Source organism: Diabrotica undecimpunctata, chromosome 3 (assembly GCF_040954645.1).
Source record: "Diabrotica undecimpunctata isolate CICGRU chromosome 3, icDiaUnde3, whole genome shotgun sequence".
NCBI classification, from domain to species: Eukaryota; Metazoa; Arthropoda; class Insecta; order Coleoptera; family Chrysomelidae; genus Diabrotica; species Diabrotica undecimpunctata.
This window is the reverse complement of record NC_092805.1, coordinates 79,370,758-79,395,689: the sequence shown is the minus strand read 5'-3', so window position 1 is coordinate 79,395,689 and position 24,932 is coordinate 79,370,758. Positions and strand designations below refer to the sequence as shown.

The 24,932-nt window shown below is 29.8% G+C and overlaps 1 protein-coding gene across 2 annotated transcripts in view; it reads right to left on the bottom strand.

Annotated features, from left to right (window-relative positions):
- The window catches only part of LOC140435662 (lysosomal acid phosphatase-like), a 96,620-nt gene extending 74,264 nt beyond the window's left edge, over positions 1 to 22,356 (bottom strand). Inside the window, exon 1 of one of the 2 annotated variants that reach the window (XM_072524383.1) lies at positions 22,224 to 22,356. In XM_072524383.1, coding sequence (XP_072380484.1) covers positions 22,224 to 22,226 — 3 coding nt within the window. In that variant the 5' untranslated portion in view covers positions 22,227 to 22,356. Of the gene's footprint in view, positions 1 to 14,273; positions 14,638 to 22,223 lie in introns of those variants that run through there. The other variant, XM_072524382.1, reaches the window with a different exon arrangement.
- Between the last annotated feature and the right edge of the window lie 2,576 nt (positions 22,357 to 24,932).

Below are 24,932 nucleotides of genomic sequence, written 5' to 3'. Positions count from 1 at the left end.
ATGCAGGCCAAACAAATGGTACAATTCAAAGCATTTATGTACATTCCGATTTAATTTTAGCTCTAGGTCAACATCATGTTCATATAGGTCACAAAATTAATTTTGCAAACTTCAGAATTATAGCCTTCATCCACCTATATAAACCAAGAATTATTCAAGAAACTATGAAGATGGAAAAAAATGCCAAAGGCCAAACGTTCCTTGCGCTGTCCTCAGTAGAAGGACAAGGCAAAGCTTACGCAGTAATAACTGACGCAGGTCAACCCTGAAGCCTGGTGAGTTTAGAATTAATTTTTATAATTATACCGATCTTACTTTTAGGTTTAATTGTACTAACCGCGAAAACCTTTACCAGCTTACTAAACCATATAGCAAACTACTGCTAACTAAGAATCGTCTTCTTTGTAAACATTCCTTAAAGCCTACCGTGACAATAAAGTCATTCCGAAATTTCTAAATCCCAAACACCATACTTCTCTTTTTCTATCTTACAAATTCTTGAAAAAACCAGTTGCGCTTCTCCGTTAAGCTGTTCATTTCACTAGACGAAAACTAGATTTCACAAATACTAATATTCTTAATATCTGGTCTCCTATTTATTATTTAAATATACATTCTATAATATGGGATATTTTCGACCGTAAAAACACACACACACCTAAAAAACTAAGAATCTAAGACTAAAACTCAGAAGTGCAAATTAACGCATATAGTTGCCGAAAAAATTCCAAAACCTACATTCTTGAAAAACACCACAGTGGTTTACAACTGTTATAATACCCCTATTTCCACACCACTTCCACTCAAGCTTTAGCAAAAGGCTCAACTAAAGTGTTACCGAAAGTCACATTCCAATTGAGACAATCATCTGTCAAACTTAAGAAATCATCTCCAATTTACTATCCAAAGATTTAGAAATAGCTAGAAAAGACATCGCTAGAGTTCTTAGAAACCCAAAGCTTTGTACTCTAAAATTAACCTAATTTTAGGTTAAAAAAATTTATTGTAAATTCTAAGGTAAGGCATCTTTGTTTTCATCCCATATATTCATAATCATCCCAACAAAAAGGATGTTAGAAACAGCAGAGATGAAAACACTTAGAAAAATTGATGGTAAGACACTATGGGACAGAGCTAGAAGTACATATATACGACATAGGTGCAAGGTGGAGAACATCAAAAACTGGGTGAGAAATAGAGAGTAGAATGGAACGATCACATAAGCCGAATGACCACAAATAGAGTAGTAAAGACGGCAAGAGACGGCTCCCCAATAGGAAGACAATCAGTACGAAGACCACGCAAACGATGGAATGACAACTTACGGGAGGCACATTGAAAAACAGACGGAGCCATGTCTTTCCGCGGTCCTTTTGTGCGTATCAATCGCTTATACTGACCCATAAGCGTATTTAGTGTCTCTGTCGATCTCAAATCTCAACTAATGTTAACATAAAAAATATCAATGAAAGAAAAAAAATAAATAAAGAAAAAAAAAGTAAACCGAGCATAAACAAAATATAGAAAATACAAAAATAAAAAAAATAAATAAAAAAAATAACAAAAAAAAAAACTGAAAGATAAATGAATAAGGAAATAAAAGTAAAAAAATACATAATGACATTTAGTATTAAAATGACCGATGTAATATGGCGCCGAGATAATAATTTTAATAAATAATTTTAATTATTTATGTTTTATATATTATATATATATATATATATATATATATATATATATATATATATATATATATATATATATATATATATATATATATATATTGTATATATTTATGTTTATTTATTAATTTTATTTATGTGTATAATCTTTCACTTTCTGTAAGTATTGTAAATCTAAGTGTACGTCAGTGTTTTGAAATGTTTGTTTTTACAGTTACTCCCGATGAAGCCATCAAATAAATGGCGAAATATTGAGATTTAGAAAAAACAAAGATTTTTTATTTAATAGACCACATACCCGATATTTCCAACATATTTATAAATTGTTTTTTGGTCGAAATAATCACGTTAAATATATATATATATATATATATATATATATATATATATATATACATATAAGTAAAAAGTAATGGCATGTCTCGCAAAACAGAAAACCAAAAATGGCATATCGATGGAAGGCAACCGTATATACGTATTTCTGACTGTTGGTCTTCTTCAGTACGGTGCAGCCAAGTTAGAAAAGGAGCATATTAACTTGCTTTTCAGATCAGAATATAAACTTATATTTAATTAAAACAACCTAAATTAATAAACTACACTACCTCAAATCCGTAACTATATGTAAACTAAACATTTTAAATAACAAATAACCCCACTTTATATTCGTAATTATTATTTAAATGTCTGTCACTTTCAGAGTATGTATATCTGGTTGCCTATCCACATGGCTCACTTAAATACATTTACAATATTATAATTATTAAAAAAAAACCTTTACACTTATTACATGCTAATTTCTTAAAAATGCCCTCACATAAATGATTTTTATAATATTCCCTAGTATATAACTTATTAAAATAACCAAATACTTTTTATATATAACATTATCTAGTGTGTAACTTATAAATTATTTTTAATCACTATTTTTCTTTCTCCTATATTCTATATCATTTCAATAGCCCAAAAATTAATTTTAAAATAAATAATTTACTTATTATTTTTTTCAATATTAACTTTCTTATCCACATACCTTAGTAAATATAATAAATTAACTAATTTAATTTCTTATTTTTTTTTAATTGTTCTATTAAATACATCCCTGTTGTCTGTCTATGTCAAACTGTCATGTCAAATGGAAGTTTTTGTGTTTACATTTTACAATGAATAAAGATAATCTAAGTGTATATATTGTGTTATGTTTATTTATAGACAAAATCTAGGAATTATTTCCATTTAAAAGGCTTTCATTCATATGAATTGGTAAGTTTTACACTTTATCATATTAGAAAGACATTTATAGAATCAATTTTGTCTCTAACCCCAAATTATGATTTTTAGGGTACCAACAATTTCCATATGGATAAGACAATAAATATGATTTTGAAAATTGATTCACAACAATGAAATCTACCATCTATTTAACAAATCAAGTCTATTGAATAAAATGGATATATCAGTGAACTGTTAGTGTTTTTATATTAGTGTTAAAGGTATAGAAAACATTATTCAATCTCTTCATAATATTTAAAAATGTCATTGATATGAAAAATTCCTCTAGGTCTATTATCTGCATCTATTAACACATAACTATTTAGTCCATTCTGATTTTCAATTCTGTATGGACCTTCAAACATTGGTTGTAATTTCTTACAACGGTTTTCTCTAACATTACTCTTTCTAAGTGAACGAATTAACACTTTTTAAAATGTTTGTGGTAATAATAAAAATAATAAAATACTTGTGGTATATGTTGCTGCCATATTTCATGTTGATCCTGACATACTATCCTTAAATATTTTATAACTTCCTTAATATATCTTTCTGTAGGATTTGTCTGAGGATGTCTGATACTTGTAAAATGAATGTTGATTTCCTTTTTCTTACAAAATGCCCGAAATTTTTGGTTGTTAAAATATGTAGCGTTATCTATTATGCAATTTCTAAATGGTCCTATTTTTTCGAAAAATTGATTAATATATAATTTCAATGTTTTAACATTTGTTCTGGAGCAGGGATATAGTTTAATAAATTTTGTAGATAAATCAACTATCACTAGTATATACTTTTTTCCTGTTGGACTTGGAACTAAATTTGAAATGAAATCCATGGAAACTGTACTTAGTTTTTCATATACAACATTAGATCTATATGTGTTCTGGTTTTTTAAATTCTTTTCTTTGTTTATTTGACATATTTGGCATTGGGTAGTAATTCCTTTTGCTATAATTATGTTATTCTTTGCAAAATAATTGTCCATAAATAGCATCCATAGCTTCCTTGAACCAATATGCATGTAATTGTTATGTAAATTTTTCAATAATTTCCTTGCCAAAATTCTACTTATTACATATACTTCTATGCCATTTATTATTTTATAATAAACCTCATCTTTCCTAAGGACTTTTTGTTTTTCACTCAAATTGATCTAATCTCTTATAATTTCTTCTTTAGAATATAATCCAGTGCTTTCTACTAACTGATTTAATCCAATAATTATTGTTCGCTGCCCTTTTTGTGATGTATTTTCTAACCTTGATAAAGCATCTGCCACTATGTTGGATTTTCCAGAAATGTATTTGATTTCAAAGCTATATTCACTCAGTATTAGACTCCACCGATGTATTCTACTGTTTCCATATTTGTTATTTAATATAGATGTTAAAGCTTGGTGATCTGTTTCTATAGTAAATTCATTACCCAACAAATAAAATCTTAATTTTGTGACACAGTGTATGATACTTGCTAGTTCTAATTCTGAAACTGAGTAACCCTTTTCATGTGGCTTTGTAATTCTTGAAATGAATTGTATTGGGTATTCGACCTCATCATGTATTTGTAATAATACCCCTGAAAATCTCTCTATTGATGCATCTGTTCTTAATATGAATGGCTTTGTGTAGCCAGGGTGATATATTTTTAAATTTGACAGAAAAATGTTTTTGATATCTTGGAATGCTAGTTCTCTTCTCTGATCCCATCTCCATTTTACACCTTTCCTCAGCAGTTCAAGTAATGGAATTTCTTTTATATTAGATCTGGTATCATCCTTTTATAATAATTAATTATTCCAATAAATCCTCTTAAAGTTCTTAAATTGTGGTGATTAAATGTGGTGTAAATCAATGACAAAAAGGCTTATTTGTAAAATTGGTTGCTATTTTAACTTATTTATAAATTCAATTATTTTTGTATTAAAAAAATGTTTTTAAAATTATAAAAATTTTCAGAGAAACATTTGTTAGATTAAAGCATTTTTATATTAATTATTTTGAAAATTTATTAGCAGTAATTTTTACTTACTAAACTAATTTTTATTTGGTAAGTTAACAAAAAATTGTTTTTTCTTTTTAGTTCAACCTTGTAAGATATTTTGTCTTTTTTAGCTCTTGATAATAATTGTAAACATAGTTGAAAGCTCGAGATTAAAAAAATAGTTAACCAATAGCCCTTTTATTGACTCCAACCCATTCAAAACAGTTATATATTTGTTCCAAACGAGTCACAAGTACTTCTTTTTTCTTATATATATATATATATATATATATATATATATATATATATATATATATATATATATATATATATATATATATATATATATATATATAGGGTTTTTATCGCGGTTCTCAAAGAATTAGTTTGTAAGCACTATCTTTAAATTATCTTTATTATATCTATTATGAAACACACATACATATTTAACATAGCCAATGTAAATTTAAAATAAACTATCTTTAAATTGAAATTCCTATGAAACTAATTAAATTATATAGACAATGTAAATTTTAAACAAACTATCTTTAAAATTGAAATTGTTATGACACTAACTAAATTATATTAACAAAATTTTGTACCTTTCTGTCACTGAATGCCTAAATGAAACTGTTCTCCAAAATAAAGATTTTAATTACCACTCAATGTCTTCGTTCTCAGCCTCGGTTATCCTTGTTTTTGTGAAATTACTTTTTCCAATTATCAGCTTCTACCAATTTAAGATATTTTTCTTCTTAATAGCATTTATATTTATTTTTCTTTTTAATACACCAATATCCAATCACCATATAATTCTTATAAGTTGATTTATACTAATCTCCAATCATAATATAATTTTTAATTTCTTCCAATATCCAACCAATATTCTTCTAATATACTTTCCAATACTATCAAATTTTAATACTAAATCACTGATTATTGCATACTTTATACTTTCTTTCTAATTCTGACTAACTAATCTTGAACTTACTGAACAATTGACTTCACTAGCTGTAACTAACTGTCTGTCTTCTTAATAACTAATTGTCTGACCATCTTTATACTGACTTCATCTTAACTCACTGACTGACTGGACCGGCTGACTGAACTGAATCCAAATCACCGAGTATTTATATCTTTTCATTGTTCCAGAATCATCTGACAAGAAATCATATTCGAATTGTTCTATTTAGTAAATATCTGAATTTTCTGAAATAGTCTATCTCGCAAACAGGGTTAACTCTCGTGTTCTAGAGAATTCTTTTCTTTTCTATCGAGAATTTTGTTGACATTTAGGCTTTTCAGATCAGAATATAAACTTATATTTAATTAAAACAACCTAAATTAATAAACTACACTACCTCAAATCCGTAACTATATGTAAACTAAACATTTTAAATAACAAATAACCCCACTTTATATTCGTAATTATTATTTAAATGTCTGTCACTTTCAGAGTATGTATATCTGGTTGCCTATGCACATGGCTCACTTAAATACATTTACAATATTATAATTATTAAAAAAAAAACCATTTACACTTATTACATGCTAATTTCTTAAAAATGCCCTCACATAAATAATTTTTATAATATTCCCTAGTATATAACTTATTAAAATAACCAAATACTTTTTATATATAACATTATCTAGTGTGTAACTTATAAATTATTTTTAATCACTATTTTTCCTTCTCCTATATTCTATATCATTTCAATATATATGTATATATATATATATATATATATATATATATATATATATATATATATATATATATATATATATATATGTTTCATCTATATTGCAGTGTACTGAAAAGTGAATAAAACAATTCCGAAAGCTAGACAAAAAGTCAAAGTCTCTAACATCTAGGCCAACCTTCTGACTGCAGCCCTAATAAACTGGTTGTTTGTTTATATCGACAGTCACTAATATTCTGTATTTCTTGTATATATATATATATATATATATATATATATATATATATATATATATATATGAATATATATATATATATATATATATATATATGAATATATATATATATATATATTATATAGATATATATATATATTATATAAATAATATATATATATAAATATATACAGGGTGAGTCATCAGGAACTTTACATACTTCTACCATATGTAGAGTCCCTCAGGGAGCATATCATGTGGCCACTAAAAAATGTCAACTCCTCTTCTTTATTAATTAACAGGGTGATTTGTGTAATTGACCATTTATTTCATTTTACTGTAGTGTTTATACAGCTCATTTGATTTTTTTAATTTTTGTATGATACAGTACACTACTATCAAGCATTCGACTGGTATTAGCTAAACTAAAAAATTCCAGGACTGGCTTTGGAAAAATTAATTTAGGGATTCGTATTAAATATTACACCCTGTATAATTTTTTTTTAAAATGCAATAAGTGATTTTCAAACTACATAAATAGCCAATGAAAACGACATATGCGACAATGTTGTCGCACTTTTATTAAATTTTTAGTGAACGATCAAATCTTACCAAAAATAGAACAACCATAATGAAATATCAATTTATAAGGTAATAATTTAAACAAATGTTATAAATTTCAAACATTTTAATTAAAATGAGTTCCTACAACATAATCTAATACGTAGAAAATTAACATCTTTACTGTCACTTTGTATTATCTCTACGATAGAATCAATTGTTTTTCAATTTTAAATTTTTACTCATAGATCGTATTGGGGCATTATTTTCGATAAATAATAAATTAAATTAATTGATTAAAAAGTCAAACCTGTTGTATGTGTTAGTTTTTGTTGATTGTAAATGATTAAAATTTTATGTCAAATAATAATACATTGCATCAACTGTACTAAATAAAAATAAATCTAAAAAAGTTTAAAATGAAGGTTTGCGTTGACCGTTTGACGTTTCTTGATATTTTATACCCATTGTCATTATTGTCATTATCAATTGTTATTTATGTGAACAAGAATACATATTTCTTCTGTCATATCTACGTTAAGTACATTGTGTTAGTTTTGGTAGAGCTTTTGTTACTTTCGTTCAAAATGCGACATCAGTTTTCGACCACAGAATATGCAGACATAATATTTGTTTATGGATTCTGTAATGGGAATGGTAGGGCTGCTAGTAGAGAATATCGCAGGAGATTTCCTAATCGTCGAGCTCCCAGTCATCCAACATTTGGGTCAGTTTTTAATTATTTGCGAGAAAATGGCACTTTTCCTAGTGGAACAACAGAGCGACATGTAGATGAAGCGCAGGAAGATGACATTATGGACGCCGTTACTATGAACTCTACAATAAGCACTAGACAAGTAAGTCGAGAACTCAATGTTACTCAATCAAAAGTAAGTAGAGTCTTACAAAAAAATAATCTATACCCATATCACATTTAAATGGTTCAGCGACTACATGCTGGAGATGAGATCGATAGGTTGGAATTTTGTAGATGGATTAACAATAATCGACCAACGCTATACAGGACACTATTTACAGATGAAGCCCAATTTACCAAAGACGGGATAAATAATTCACGAAATTCACATGTGTGGGCAGAAGGAAATCCCCATGCTATTCGAGAACGTCGTTCTCAGTTAAGGTTTTCGGTTAACGTGTGGATTGGTGTCATAAATAACCAATTAGTATGTCCTCACTTTTTTGATGGTCCTTTAACAGGGCAGGTCTATTTGAACTTTCTACAAAATATTTTGCCGAATTTGCTTGCCAACGCGAACGTTGCTATCCGAGGGATGTATTTTCAGCATGATGGGGCACCCCCACACTTTTTACTGGCAGTGAGACAACATCTCAATAATGTTTATGGCAACAGGTGGATAGGACGTGCAGGTCCTATTTCGTGGCCTTCAAGATCCCCTGATTTCAATCCCGTTGATTACCATATTTGGGGACGATTGAAGCAACTAGTTTACGCAGTGAATATTAATAACCGACAACAATTAATTGATAGAATTATACATTGTTGTAATACTATTAGAAACGATCCCCAGAGTATCCGTAATTCAATACGTCAATTAACAATTCGGCAACAAAAATGTGTACAGGCTGCAGAGTTCCATTTCGAAAATCTATTTTGAATTATTTTTATTTTGTTACCATTATTGTATCTTTCCAGTTCTAATTTATGGGTTTATCATAACTAAGTACATATTTTTAGTTTTTTTTTTTTTAAATTGTTCTTCGTTATTGTTAGTAGTTACTGTTTTTTGTTGTGCAGTGACTCAGTTTATCATTTCAATTAAAATGTTTGAAATTTATAACATTTGTTTAAATTAATTACCTTATAATTTGATACTTCATTATGGTTGTTCTATTTTTGGTAAGATTTGATCGTTCACTAAAAATTTATTAAAAGCGCGACAACATTGTCGCATATGTCGTTTTTCATTGGCTATTTATGTAGTCTGAAAATCACTTATTGCATTTAAAAAATATATATATATATATATATATATATATATATACAGGGTGTAATATTTAATACGAATCCCTAAATTAATTTTTCCAAAGCCAGTCCTGGAATTTTTTAGTTTAGCTAATACCAGTCGAATGCTTGATAGTAGATGCTGTATCATGCAAAAATTAAAAAAATCAAATAAGCCGTATAAACACTACAGTAAAATGAAATAAATGATCAATTACACAAATCACCCTGTTAATAATTAATAAAGAAGAGGAGTTGACATTTTTTAGTGGCCACATGATATGCTCCCTGAGGGACTCTACATATGGTAGAAGTATGTAAAGTTCCTCATGACTCACCCTGTATATATATATATATATATATATATATATATATATATATATATATATATATATATATATATATCAAAATGTCAAGAGGTCGCGGTCGTCGGCAATTTTGTCATTTAAGCGACTTCAGAAAAGGACGCATTGCAGGCAAGAGGTTTTGGTTAACGAGAAATTTCACGAAGAGTTGAAGCTAATCCATCAATGATGTTAAAAGTTTTTAAGCAGGAGGTCCAATGATAAGAATTATCGGGGTCGTCGGTGGTCTGGATTCTTAGAATATTGCAAGGCCGTGATTTACACTATCTTTGACTTCTTGCTCTAAAAAATGGACGGGACAGTATACATCAAGTAAGAGATGATTTAGTTGTAGCTACAGGAAGGTTAGCCTCAAGACGAACAGTTAATCAAATATTGCTATTGTAATGGGACTGAGTGCTTACCGTCCGCTTTTGTTGTTACCTTTTCCACCACAGCATAAGGCTCAACGTTTAAAATATTACAGAGCTCGGTAAAACTGGAATGGCCAATGGAATTGTGTCTGCTTCAGTGGTGAATCTAGGTTTTGTTTGGGTGGCTCTAATGGACGTATGAGAATAAGACATTTTCAAAGTAAGAGATGAGATATATACTTGGCTCTTAAACGTCGTACAGCCAGACAACCAAACATTATGGTATGGGGTGCTATATGTTTGGGAAGCAGATTACCTCTGATTCTTATTAACGGCACTCTGACAGCTCAACGATATATTGGTTAAGTACTGAAGCCGGTTTTACATCCCTACTTAGAACTCTTTCCAAATGAGTTTTTAACAGGATAACGCAAGACCTTATATTGCCCTTGAAGCCATACAGTTCATACAAAAATCTGCTATAGAGACTTGAAATGGCCATCAAGATCAGCTGATTTGTCACCCATCGAACATGTGTGGAATAGAATAGGTCGAAATTAGATCGATTGCCATGTCCTCCAGCAAACTTAGAAGACCTGTGGAATGCCATAAGAAGAATCTAAATGAGTATTCCGTAAAATGATATAGACCACTTAATTTGATCAATGTCCCATAGAGTAACTTAGTGTATAGAAAATGAAGAAAGAGACACTCATTATTAATTTTTTGATTAAAAAAATTTGTTTATAATGTTATCAAATAATAAGAATATTATAATATATATTTCCATAAATAATATTAACTTGCACATTAGTGTAGTAGTATAAAATTAGTTAAACCAATTAAAATGCTACCCTATGTAGTCCTAAGCTTAAAAATAAAAAAAACTAGATGTTCAGGAAACTCCTTGACTTAGCTAACAGCAAAAAAACTTAATTAACTTTCTTTGTTTAAAACTTAATTAACTTAATTTAACTTAACTTCTTAACTTCTTGGTCTTTAGATTTTTTACAAATATGTAAGGGGTCAATGCAAAATGTGAATAAGTCACTTTTTTACGGAATTGGGTTAGTGCCACCATCTAGTGGCATTTTTTATAAGCTTTTAGATAGTAGTTTCAGAGTTGTAGAAATCCGTACCTAAGTACCTTATTTTACATTTTCTCTGATAGGAGTCTCCCTTGTTTTCAATGCAAAATGTACCTAAGCCACTAACTTGACAAATATGCAGTGCAAATTGTGCCTTAGTCACGTAATTACAAGGTTATGTACCGTGTGTTTATTACGTCTCTGTGAATCCTGTGTGTATTTATCATTAAAAAATTAACATGGCAGGTAAGGAAAATGGAGTAAATATCTTTTGTTAATGCAGGTACGATCGGGTGAATACTGATCGTTTTCACAAGGGATATAAGATTTTTTTTTTGTAGTTATGCATTATTTTAACTACATTCTAACCTCGCATATTTTAACAACTATTATTTTACTTCAGATGATGGTGAATGGCCAGATTATTTGGCATCATGCAGTGATAATGAACCAAATAGCGAAAACGAAGATAGTTCCGAAGTCGATGACCCTGCTTCAAGCACATGCAACCTGAGAACCAATAAATCCCCAAAGGAGGGTAAAACCTCTAGTTCCTGTGCTACGATGGGATATGGTCTAGAAAATAAGGACATCCTTGGATCCGTCACACAAAGCAGTACACATATTATTACCCAAAACGTGGTATATGAAGTTAATTAATTCCAGCATCCAGAAGTGAAGAAGGGCAAGTAGAGAAAGATTGATAAGGATGCATGGAAAAGAACCATCAAAAGTAAGGAGTCGTTTTCTCAAAAATAACAAATAAGACAAATAACAAACTGTCGCTGTTAATGAAATGCTCCTTAAAATTAAGCGAAGCACAACACAACCAAATTTTCAAGGCCTATCACAGTTTATCACCATCTACACAACAAAATTTAAATCTTGAAGGTTGTGTACGTCCTACGGATATCAAACGGCACAGATCAAGAAAATCTATCGATCCATGACATAGGGGTCGAAGCTTTGTATATAAAATAAAGATTGACGGAAAACTATATCAGTCGGCATTTTTAGTAGTACATGCAATAAAACGCTCTAAACTGAGCAAAAAGATTTAAATAAATAATGCAGATCCTAAGGATTCTAAAGGTCTTCATTACAGTAGGGGAAATAGAACAAAAATTGATACTTTAGCCGCAGTTAGAAAATTTATAGAAGAACTGCCAGCTCGAGAGTCTCATTACAGCAGATTTAATAATAAACTTCGTAAGTATTTGGATTCCTATTTATCTTGTGTTAAACTTCTCCGAAACTTCTTGAAAAGAATCAAGATAAAAAAGCGTCATATGAGATGTTCAGAAAAATTTTTACAGAAGAATATAATATATAATTTGGATTCACAAGAAAAGACATCTGTAAAGAATGCGCTCTATTTCTGACACGTTTACAACAAGCTAAAGTGACACATGATAAGACATCGACACAAACCCTCAAGCTAACAGGGAGCTGCACCTAAGAAAAGCTGAAGTGTTTCAAAAGAAAATTTCGGAAGAAGCAAAAGCTAATGATCCCTCGGTTTTATCAATTTGCTTAGATTATCAAAAAAATTTGCCTGTTCTTGTAACGAATATTACGGACGAATACTACTGGCGGTTGTGGATTCATAATTTGGGAATACGTTGCTTAACGACAGGAAAAGCCAATATGTATATGTATTCCGAACACTACGCTCAAAAAGGACCAAACATGGTTATGACAATATTACGCAAAATCAGAAGCCAGAACAACGTTATTTTTTGCGACATCTGCTTCAGCCAAAATAAAAATAGATATTTGTTTTTTTGAATGAGTTTTGTTCCAATAATATAAGTTATAGAAATCTGGTATCCAATACCCGGTCACAGTATGATGCCAGTCGATCGAGATTTTGCTGTGATTGAAAAACAAAAATTGAAGTACGACAAAGTTGACAACCCTGAAGTTTATGTTTGTTAATCTGATAAAAGTCTGCAGAAAGAAAAACACATTTGATGTCGTATTTGTACAGCATTCGTTGAGGTGAAATGGAAGTCTGGAAGAAGGCGATCGTAGTATAAAAGTCAAACACTATAAATTATGGTTAGACTCCCATATAAAAAAAACTGTGCCGGGAATTTCGAAAGCTAGACGAATCAAATTTTTGCTCGCGTAATGAGCAACCACAGCTCAATGCAACCTATTCTGGGCCAATGGAACCAATTAAACTTTACAAAGTAGGTCATAACCGTAAACTTTGTGACCAACCCACGCTGGCCTATGCGAATGAATACCTTCAAATTAAAGAGTTGAAATTTGACAACGTAAAACAGCCTGTCAAACACATAATCACTGGACACTGAATTCTTTACTCGAAGAATGTCTGAAAATGGGAGTATAATCCAACAAAATAACCTTGTGAGTGAAGAACTTTATCAGGTGCAAGAGGCTGATGCAGTTTATGAATAGCTTTCTTGCCTATTATGTTCTAATCTTTTCTGGAAGCATTATTTGTAATTCATACAATGTTTATGTTCTTACATTTTTACTTACATTTTGTATGTTCTTACGGCGTTACACAAATAATATTATTTTAGTATAAACGCTAATTTTTTCTATGATATATCTTTAATATTCGACGAAATATCAAATTGCCAAACAAAATGTGCCTAAGTCACAAAATATTTAATTTTTTTTAGAAAATAGCAAAGCTTTTATGTTTTGTTTATTCATGAAAATTGAAAAATCTTTACAAAAATAATAAATATCAACACACGTTTTGATTATAACATCTTCAGTAATATTTCAAAATCAAAAATAAACTTTCAAACCTTAATATCTCACAATTACCTATTTGTGACTAAGTCACTTTTTGCATTGACCCCTTTGTATTATACATTATATATTATTTGTGGTCAAACATCACTACTGAATTGTTAATGGTAACTTGTGAGGTAAAACAGCGTGTGCTTAACATTTAAGGAGGTATGTCTAGAAAGTATCTAGGAGTTTAGATATAACAGTGGTGTGTGAGTGTGTGTGTGTGTGTGTGTGTGTGTGTGTGTGTAAACCATTAAACCATTGAAGAAATGAATATATTGTTTACTTACTGCGACCACAGCTACTAGTTCGTCGTCGCTATTTTCGATAGGAACACTGTATCCCAAATGTACCAATAATAATACTAATACATTTATTTTACTAAATAATATGTAAACCATATTGCGTATGCAATGAAACAATAATACCTTATTTAACTTATTTGTATTGATAATAACAATCTGGTCTCTTTCACTAATAATTATTAAATACCCACTGTACTATAATGTGTCACATTCTTTTAAAAACACCACGTTTTTGTTCTGATTAGGTTTATTTCATTACTTAAAGAAAAATGGACTGATAAAACCAAGTTATTATTATGTTTTTGAATAACGAGTGATAATCTTTGACTGGCAGTACTGGCTAATTTTTAATATTTTGGTCTCTGCGTATTTGCTGACCTTAAATCCGAGTTTGTGTTAAACTTTATCGTATATTTATCAGCTTTTGTGACTTTTTTGTTTTTGTTTAAAAAATATATTAAAATGACATTAGGTTTATAAATGTCTGCACAATTATTGTTAGTATAAGTTATTTCATTGTATTGATACAGAATTCTAAAGAGTACAACTGTAAAAGTAAAAAAAATCATTGGAGTTCTATATTTCCTAGGCATTTGTAAAATGTATGTATAGAAACTTTTACAGTGAATATAAATATCCCTTATAAAAGGATATGAAAAATTATACAGTGATGAGTGCCTTAAGAACCGGCAAAATAACGCAAAAGATAGAAAACATAACACTGTGAAATAAAAAGAGATGAAACTAGTAGAGGTGGGAAATTATCGATAGAAACCTCTAATTTACATTAAATTACATCAGGACTATCGATAGTTTCCCACCTTTAGACGTTAGCTTATGAGCTAGTTGACTTCAGTCATAATATTACAAGTATGACGTCGAATATTTACATTTTTTAAATTTCGCATAAAGTAAAAACTGATTGAAGGCAATAAAGCAAATGTAAATAAACAGTTTAATTAGTAGTAATTTGATAATTAATTGTGTGTTGACGAATACAGAATAACAAGCTTTGATAATTCTGTATTGAGAAGAGTGTATGCGACGTCTCAAATCATAGTTTATTATTGATCAATACTTTAATTTTGGATAAAAAAATACTCCTACTTAAACTGTTTTTACTTACATTACGTGATACGTTTTACTATGACTGAAGTCAACCAGCTCATAAGCTAACGTCTAAAGGTGGTAAATTTTCGATAATTCTAATGTGATGTAAAGTAAATTATAGGTTAATATCGATAATTTCTCACCTCTACTACTTGCATCTCTTTTTATTTCACAACGTATTATGTTTTCTATCTTTTGCGTTATTTTGCCGGTTCTTAAGGCACTCATCCCTGTACATACGAGACGGACCAAGCGTGGTAGAAATCACATTAGTTACACTTAAATTCACATTGAAAGGTATAGCCGATATTCTTATACATATTTTTTGTTCAAAAAACTAGTAGGAATTAACACTATTTTCTAAAATTTACCTGCAGTATTCTGAAACGTTTGTTCAGATCAAAACAATATCAGACTAACTTGCTCAATCACTGATACTTTTTTATCTCCCCGCTGTCCACAAGATAATTCAAACAAAGTTACTCACACAACTATTTATAATGTTTCCAAAAATGGTTCTTTTCTCGACAAATTCACTTTCAGCTCAGTTATAGCTCCTTGGAAAGCTCAAAGCGCTTACATATCAAACAAAACCACATCTCTCTCTGCTCTTTCAGTAAAAACTTGTACTTAAAACTTCCCTAACTACAGTTTATTCCAAATATAGCTTTCCAAATATCTCTTTTTTTTCTTAGCGTTTCCCTTTTCAGAGGCTGCTGGTCCTTATTCTCTTCGCCACTTGTTTCTGCCTATCGTGTCTTTATTTAAACATTTCTTTTCCATTTCCCAAGTTTTCTGTCACACAGTCCTTCTATCTTCTTCTTGGTTTTCGTCTACCTCTCTCTTCCTCAACTTCTAACAGCTCTATCCTTCGTCCCACATAGTTCTCATTTCTACGTCTCACTTGACCAAACTATAGTAGTCTTTGTTCTTGAACCTTTTTGGAGACTGTAGTTTTAAGATTTACGACCTTTCTCCGAACCGATTTTGGACCCGTTCTCTATCGGCTACTGTGCGAAATAATTCTTCTCTTGTGGTACCACAACATTGTCTAATATTACGCATCCATGAAAGTTTTTTTCGACCATAATGTAAACTAAATATAGGTAAATTGGTAAAATCACTATTGGGTGTAGCTCCTACTGTGTAACTTTTTCTTTCTTTTAAACATAATATGTATAATATTATTGATATTATAATTGATATAATATTATAAAAACAATAGTATTATTAATACATATTATTATAACAAGTAATGAAGTTTATATATCTAGACATCACACTATCTAACTACGGAAAGCTCGAAACAGAAGTGGAAGATCAAGTCAATGGAGTAAAGCAGGTTTCCCGAATAAAACAATATGAAGAAATACAAATATCAGAAAAGCAATGAAATGCAGAATTTACAAAACAGTCATTAGAAATAATGAGATACACGGCTTAAACACGACGTGACCCAGAGAAGACAAAAATAATGCTAGAAACAGCAGAGATGAAAAACCTTTAAAAAAATCGATGGTAAGACACTATGGGACAGAGATAGAAGTACATGTACACGACGGAGATGTAAAGTGAAGAAGGTCAAGGACTGAGTAAGAAAGAGAAGAGTAGAATGAAACGATCATATAATCAGAATGACAATAAATAGAGCTGTAAAGACGTAAAGACGTTCAGTAAGAAGACCACAAAAACGATGGAACGACAACTTACTGAAGTAACATTGAAAAACAGAAAGTCAGCGTCATGTTTACACAAAAAGAAGAAAAAAAAAACCTTGTCATTTATTTACTTTCAAATAACTTAAACTAAACTATAACATATCAACCAATATAGCAATAATTTATCTAATCGGATGGAATTTTTATCCCAATTTAATCAGGAATTTTAATCCCAATTTAATATCCATTAAGATATATGCAGAATTTCATCAACGCACTTAAGCAAAGTTTTTGTAAACCGTTTTAGTTTTATCTACTTTAGTTTTTACTTTATTAAAATTGGCGTATTAAACGTTTAGGGGAGAAGAATAAAATTGCTTTTAATAACTGAGCTAGTAGAAGAGATTACATAACGTTGCACATTTTTGTAATTCAATGTAAATAACGTATTTGACAAATATTCTATAATTCTCCAAAGATATGTCATGAGTCTTATTTTATATTTGATTTATTTACAATCATTTAGCACAGCCGCAAAAATAATAATGCATTTATAAAAATATTGTCTCTGGGCTATTTTTACGAATTTTACAATCTTTTGTACGATGTATCATTATGATAAGGCATATTTTAAATATTAAATCTTATTTTTAACAAAAAATTAATATGTATAATAATAAATTACAATATTAAAATTTACAACCTCCAAGCAATTGCATAAAATTTAAAAGATCTTATGAGTTACTTTTCTGGAAGACTCTATTTTGCACGTGACAGATCATATATTATCCGGTTAAAAAGTAAATTTTCAGAAATTAGTCTGGGTACAATAAAACTTACTGTGACTACAAATTAATTATCAGGACGAAATTATATGCCTATTAGTTCTATAGCTTAGTGGCATGAACAGAGGCGGCGTAAGGCGTGGGCGACGTGGCCACAGCCCACGGCCTCGCACCATGTAGATTCATTAGCCCAGTCTGGGTAAAAAAAAGGTGGAAAAATGTTTCGCAGATATCTGAAGCTTTTAAGACATAGGTGGGGGATACTAGATGATGAATAGATAGAAAAAGATACTCCTAGTTTTACCTTGCGTTTTTTTTAAGCAATAATTTATGGTCACAATTTGATTTTTTGTCTATAAATTTTTTCCCTTATATTTTAAATAAACAATATTTATGTCATTTTTTTTATGTCAAGAATATCTTTATTTTCCCGTTTTTTTAATTAAAATTGATAAATAATTTACAGAGATATTTGCAAAAAAGCAGTTTTTTTGCACTAATTTATAAATTTTATTAATTTTTTTATTAACAAAATAAAATGGTAATAATACATTTAAACATCAAGGAATTACCATCTTTTAGATTTGTGCGAAATTTCCCCCCGATCAGTCAAATATTTTATAAGTAATTTAATTTGTTTATCCCTGAGGCTAATTATTTAAACTATTTAGCTTGCCCTATGCATGATGCTAGACACATTCAGCAAATTTCATAGCATTCTTTAAGACTATCTCAGAAGTTAAATGCATATTGAGTTTTCATCGAAATTATTTACAAAATAAACGTTTGAAAAAGGGGTATGTTTTTCACTTATAAACAATTGTAATAACTTCTATATTTTTCAAGCTACAGACTTGTACGTACAACCATTGGATAGCTGGTAAAAAAGCTCACATTAAAAAATAAAAAACCTTCTATGACCAAAAGGAACGAAGTTAGTGACTATTTAAAAAAAAATCATATCTCCATTGTTTATAAACATTAAGAAGTAAAATTTGCACAAATTTTGAATGAAAATCTAAACTTTATATTGAAACTTATAGCTATAAGATTTATCTAATTTTTCGAAACGACGGTACTTTCGAAAGATCGACATAGGAAAGTGGAGAGGAAATCTGTTTCAGCTCCATTTTTTTTTCGGCATCGGAACTTCAAATTGCAACACGTAGGAAAAATTTACATTATCTCGGCTTCCTTTGCAGCTGCAAGCCTCTTGTTTTATTCTGGGGTAGCTCGTCGAAATATGAATAACTACATAGTTTTCACTGGCCGGAAAATATGGGAAAACTCGAAAAAATTGAGTCCATTTGAAATTCACCCTAAATACTTACTTTTTTTTTAATTTGCTCGAATAGTCTGTCGCAGTATTAATAATTATGACATAATTTTCACCCCCCATAAATCTCGGAAAATCCCAGAAAATCAGCATATGTTTTTTCATTTTATATCAATGATGTAATAATACTTATATATTTTATAAATTAAATTTCAGATAATTTTTTACACATTATATTATTATATTCCTTATATTAATTATAATTGTTTGTATTTTTATAATTAACAATATTGATTTTATTCTATTTTTCTTACAAATATGATATACAATATTAATCTAATCTACCTTACTGCTTTGATAAAATAAGTCGATTTTTTCATCACTTGCGTTATTAAATTTTGTAATGTTTATTGAACGTTTTTTTGATATACATTGGTTTAAAAGTTAAAATTTGGTTCATTTATTCGACTTCACTGTCAGGTGAAGGCTTTTTGTTGCAGGTTGTTTGTCTTCACTTATTAAGTTAGTCTTTCCATACATTAACATATTAATGGGCGATCTTAATGCCAAGGTGGGTCAAGGTAAGGTAGGAGAACAAGTAGGAAAATATGGGCTTGGAAACAGAAATGACAGAGGAGATCGATTGATTCAATTTTGTCAAAGTGAGGACTTCGTAATAACAAATACCTTTTTTAAATTACCTCATCGACGGTTATATACATGGACATCTCCACAACATACCAAAGCAAAAATAGTGAGAAATCAAATAGACTACATTATGATAGCAAGGAGGTACCATAATGCTGTTAAATGTACTAAGACGTACCCAGGAGCTGATATAGGCTCAGATCATAACTCGGTAGTTACTGAGATAAAGGCGAGACCAAAAAAGATTAGAAGACCACACAGAAAGGCACTATATTTAAATAAACTTAGAAACAAAAATATACGACAAGAAACAGGAGAAGAAATAAATGAAAGCCTCCGTTCAGTGCAGCAACAAATTAACGATACAAACAACGTTAACCAAAAATTAAAGTACATAAATACAGCTATACAAACAGCAGGAAAGAAACATCTTACAAAAACAACAACAAAGAATAAGGGGTGGATGACACAAGATATACTAGACTTGACGGAACAAAGAAGAAAGATGAATAATTATCCAGACAAATACAAAGAAATAAATAAACACATAAAAAAAGAGAATAAAAGAAGCCAAAGAAGAGTGGATTAAAGAACAATGTAAAGAAATGGAAACCTATGAGAAAAAGTACGATGCGTTCAATGTGTACAAAAAAGTAAAAGAGATAACAGGAAGCATAAAGAAATGCCAAATAGGTAAACTTAAAGACAAAGATGGAAATCTTATTGTAGACCTAGAGAATAAAATAAAAAGATGGACAGAATACCTGAATGAATTATTTGAAGACGATAGAAACAACTTAACTTAGATAATCAATGCAACTGGGCCAGACATATTGAAAGAAGAAGTAGAATACGCAATAAAAAACGCTAAAAATTGAAAAGCAAATGGACCTGATTAAATTCCTACAGAACTGTTGAAGCTTTTGAATGATAAATCCGTAACCATAATATTAAATTTTGCAGCGAGGAGCTAAAACAGTTTCCCCTCCACATTCCTATGTCGATCTTTCGAATGTAACTTCGTTTCGAAAGGTTTAAAGTTTCGAAAAATTGGATGAATTTTATAGCCATAAAATTTAATATAAAGTTTAGATTTTTATTAAAAATTTGTGCAAATTTTACTTCTTAATGTTTATAAACAATGAAGATATAATTAACAAAAAAATTGACGCTAACTTCGTTCCTATTGTTCATAGAAGGTTTATTTTTTTGTTAAATGTGAGTTCTTTTACCAGCTATTTAATGGTTGTACGTACAAGTCTGTAGCTTGAAAAATATAGAAGTTATTACAATTGTTTATAAGTAAAAAACATACCCCTTTTTCAAACGTTTATTTTGTAAATAATTTCGATGAAAACTCAATATTTATTTAACTTCTGAGAGAGTATAAGCCTTAAAAAATTCTATGAAATTTGTTAAATGTGTCTAGCATCATTCATAGGGCAAGTTCAATGGTTTAAATAATTAGTCCCAGGGATAAACAAATTTAATAACTTTTAAACTATTTGAGCGATCACGGGGAAATTGCGCACAAATTTAAAGGACGGTAATTCCTCATTGTTGAAATGTATTAATAACATTTTATTTTGTTAATAAAAAAATTAATTAAATTTATAAATTAGGGCAAAAAAACTGCTTTTTTGCAAATATCTCCGTAAATTATTTATCAATTTGAATTGAAAAAACGGGAAAATAAAGATATTCTTGATATAAAAAAATGGTATAAATATTGTTTATTTAAATTATAAGGGAAAAAACTTATAGATAAAAAATCAAATTCTGACCATAAATTATTGTTTAAAAAAAACGCAAGGTAAAAAGAGGAGTATCTTTTTATCTATTCGTCATCTAGTAACCTCCACCTATGTCTTAAAAGCTTCAGATATCTGCGAAACATTTTGCCGTGAAATCGATGATTTTTGTATAACCAGACTGGGCTACATGTATTACTTAAACCTAAGCCATACACGCTCCGAAAAAAGTGCTTGTGTCGCTATCGCTCGTGAGAAATCCCCGCTGCAATGCACGTCACCGCTGGACTAAAAAAGGGTATTTCCCTGAAATTGCGTTCCTATCGCTAGCGAAGAATTTCGGCTGCACGGCGCCGCCCAAAACAAAATAAGGTATTCCCTATTCGTCAAACAACAGCCTCCCTTCGTACACCGCAACTTTTTCACGATTTTGTTTTCATGCTGTTTGTCGTCAAAGCAAAGCGTATAGTCTTGGATTGAAATATGGTAGGCATAAATAGTGGAGTCAAAACTCGAATATTAAATATAAATCCTAGGGTATTTTTCACACCTTGCGGTTGTCATAGCTGTTGGTATCTGCTATTGGTATACGCCGCTAATTCTTCGGTGACAACAAAAACATTTTTTGGTTTTATTAAAAAAATTTATTTGTTGTTTTCAGATTCCAGCAAACGCTGGGAATTGGTCAAAGATAAATTAAAACTTACCATAAAGCCTTTATCTTACACGAGATGGGAAAGCAGAATCGAGGCTGCTGTGTCCATACTATTTCAATTTGATGATGCTGAAGGAAGCATAAGTTTGAAAAATCAAGCGAATCAATTAGACGCTTTCACTGATTGTGATTCAGTATTTGCCTTTAAACATTTGCATACATTTTGTGGACCAAAGAATATCGGCAAACTGGATTTGAAAAATGATTGTCTAATGCGTAAATTTTTATAACACTATGCGTGATTCAATTATTACCAATATGGATTTGAGATTTATGGCTTTAAATCAACATCTGAAAATTTGAGTTTTCTGTATGATGATATAAGTAAATTAAAAAATATTCCACACGAACAAATACTAAAAAATTGTCAAGATTTACGAGTCCTACGAGTGGGGGAGAGCAGTGACTTTCAACCTTATGAATTATATGAAGAATTACAAATAATGATCCCTAATTTACCTAACTTTATAACAGACGTGACACAGTTGCTTCAATACATTACAGATAATAACTTAAAAGAAATATATCCAAACATTTACATCGTTATTAGAATATTATTAACAATACAACTTAGTACAGCCTCCGCTGAAGTGAGATTCTCAGGATTAAAACTCATTAAGAATTATGCATAATGTATCTAATTCAGCAGTGTAAAAAATAGAAAATTTCTGTTCCTGTAATATTTAAATTAAATTATTTTTTAACGTTGGTAGATCTTAATATCTTACAATATTTTAGGTTAATTGTAAGTTTGACTAGATTTTGCACTTACTTGATAACTTGTGGGTAGATGTCAATGAGAGAGAGGGTTCAAAGTGTCGGTTTTTAGTTCTTTGAATATTCGATATTTGTAAATTATACCGAGTTTTAGTAAACGTGCACCTAACTTCAGGGGGTGATTCTGCATAAAAAATAATGACAGTTTGCTATATAAACGAACACCCGCAAATTCATTCTTTTCCGAGATACGTATTGATCATTGGCGCGAATACGGGTAATGGTTTCAATTTCTTTATAGAAAAAAATGGTAACACTGTGGACAATTTCGAATGTAATTATAAGTTCGAATTGTTTCTAAATTCCCTTTGTTCGATTCTTCTCGATCGACGATAATAAAATAAAATGTTGAAGTCGTGGAGTAAAATATAGTTTTATTGACAGCTACTGAATTATTACACTATAGTTGTTGTTGAGGTAAAAATTTATAATAGATTGCATCCCAAACTAGTCTCGAAGATATATTTGTAATCTCACTAAAATGCTACGATTCATGAAGTAAGGGTATTACCTTCTGCATAGAACAAAACTTTTGACTTTTGAGAGCTAGCAAATATAATTTAAACCGAGGAAATGATTACAGGCATTTCCTCAATAAAATATTTGGCAATGGTTTGCAGGAAATTTGGCAATGGTTTACAAACTGTAATTAAGCAACTAATCGATATGTTTCACAATTTTACACGGTAAAATTATACAAATTGAGAAATTAGGATTAGTGTGAGATTACAATTTAATGGACTAATTTTGACTGAATATACTGATATTTTTCAAATTATAAATCATTTTTGAATTTAATTAATTTTTGTCAACAAATTGGTCTTCCTTTTTTCGTTTTTATGCAAAAGAAATAAAATATCTTAACGCGTACTATTTATTCCTTTAATATATTCTCAAGAACTATCTGGTACAATAACACTTATCCAGAACAATAACAGAAAGTACCACTAATATAGATTTAAACAGGCACAGTTACTTGGATCTAGGACAATTGCCCGAAAACAGTTTCCCGAAAGACAAATCCCCGAAAGCAATTCCGCAAATGGACAATTACACGAATGTACAATTCCCCGAAACACGAATGGTCCGAATGGACATTGGCAGAAAAACAATTGCCCAAAAACAGAATTGACCGAAAAATATATTTAAATAGTTATTGATTTACATTTAAATAGTTATTACTGCTTAGATTTTGTTTGACCTAGCTATCTCGTTAATTAATTTATTATTATAATACCCATTTGATCTTTATATGTATTTCCTAGATACTAATACTAATAGGATAAATTAGGTCCTCTTCCCAGCAAGAATCGAGGACCATAATCTCTTGCTAATTGCATTTTAATGTTTTCTTTATTAAAGTGATTAAACTGCTAACTAGCTTTCTAAATATTCTAGTATTTATTTCCTGTTCTTTTTGATAATATCTTAAAATAAATTATATTTTACCTGTTTACATAAAGATAAAAAATCCCACTATTAAATTCTTTATAAGTACACCTAATTATCAGAGATTACAATATGTGCCATTAGTCTTAATACTAACCAAAACAACTAAATTTCATATAAATATTTGAACTAAAGTTTTCTATTGCGTTATTGTTAAAACTCTGAGCTAGAGTCACGACGCAAAATGGCTTAGGAGTGTGTACTTAGTAAAAAGAGTAAGAGTAAATTATTGATCGACGGTTATCTTTACCAGAAAGATAAAGAAAAGCAAAACATTTATTGGAAATGTGATTACTACAAGATATTCAAGTGTGAAGCTCATGTTATAACCTTAGAAGATGCAGTAGTAAAAAGAAATGGAACACGCAACCATATGGCGGATGCAAGACAAGTAAAAAAAACAAAAATTTTTTTACTATTTGATTCAGGCCCACACGATGATTTGTTGTTAATTTTTTTAATAAGACAAAATCTG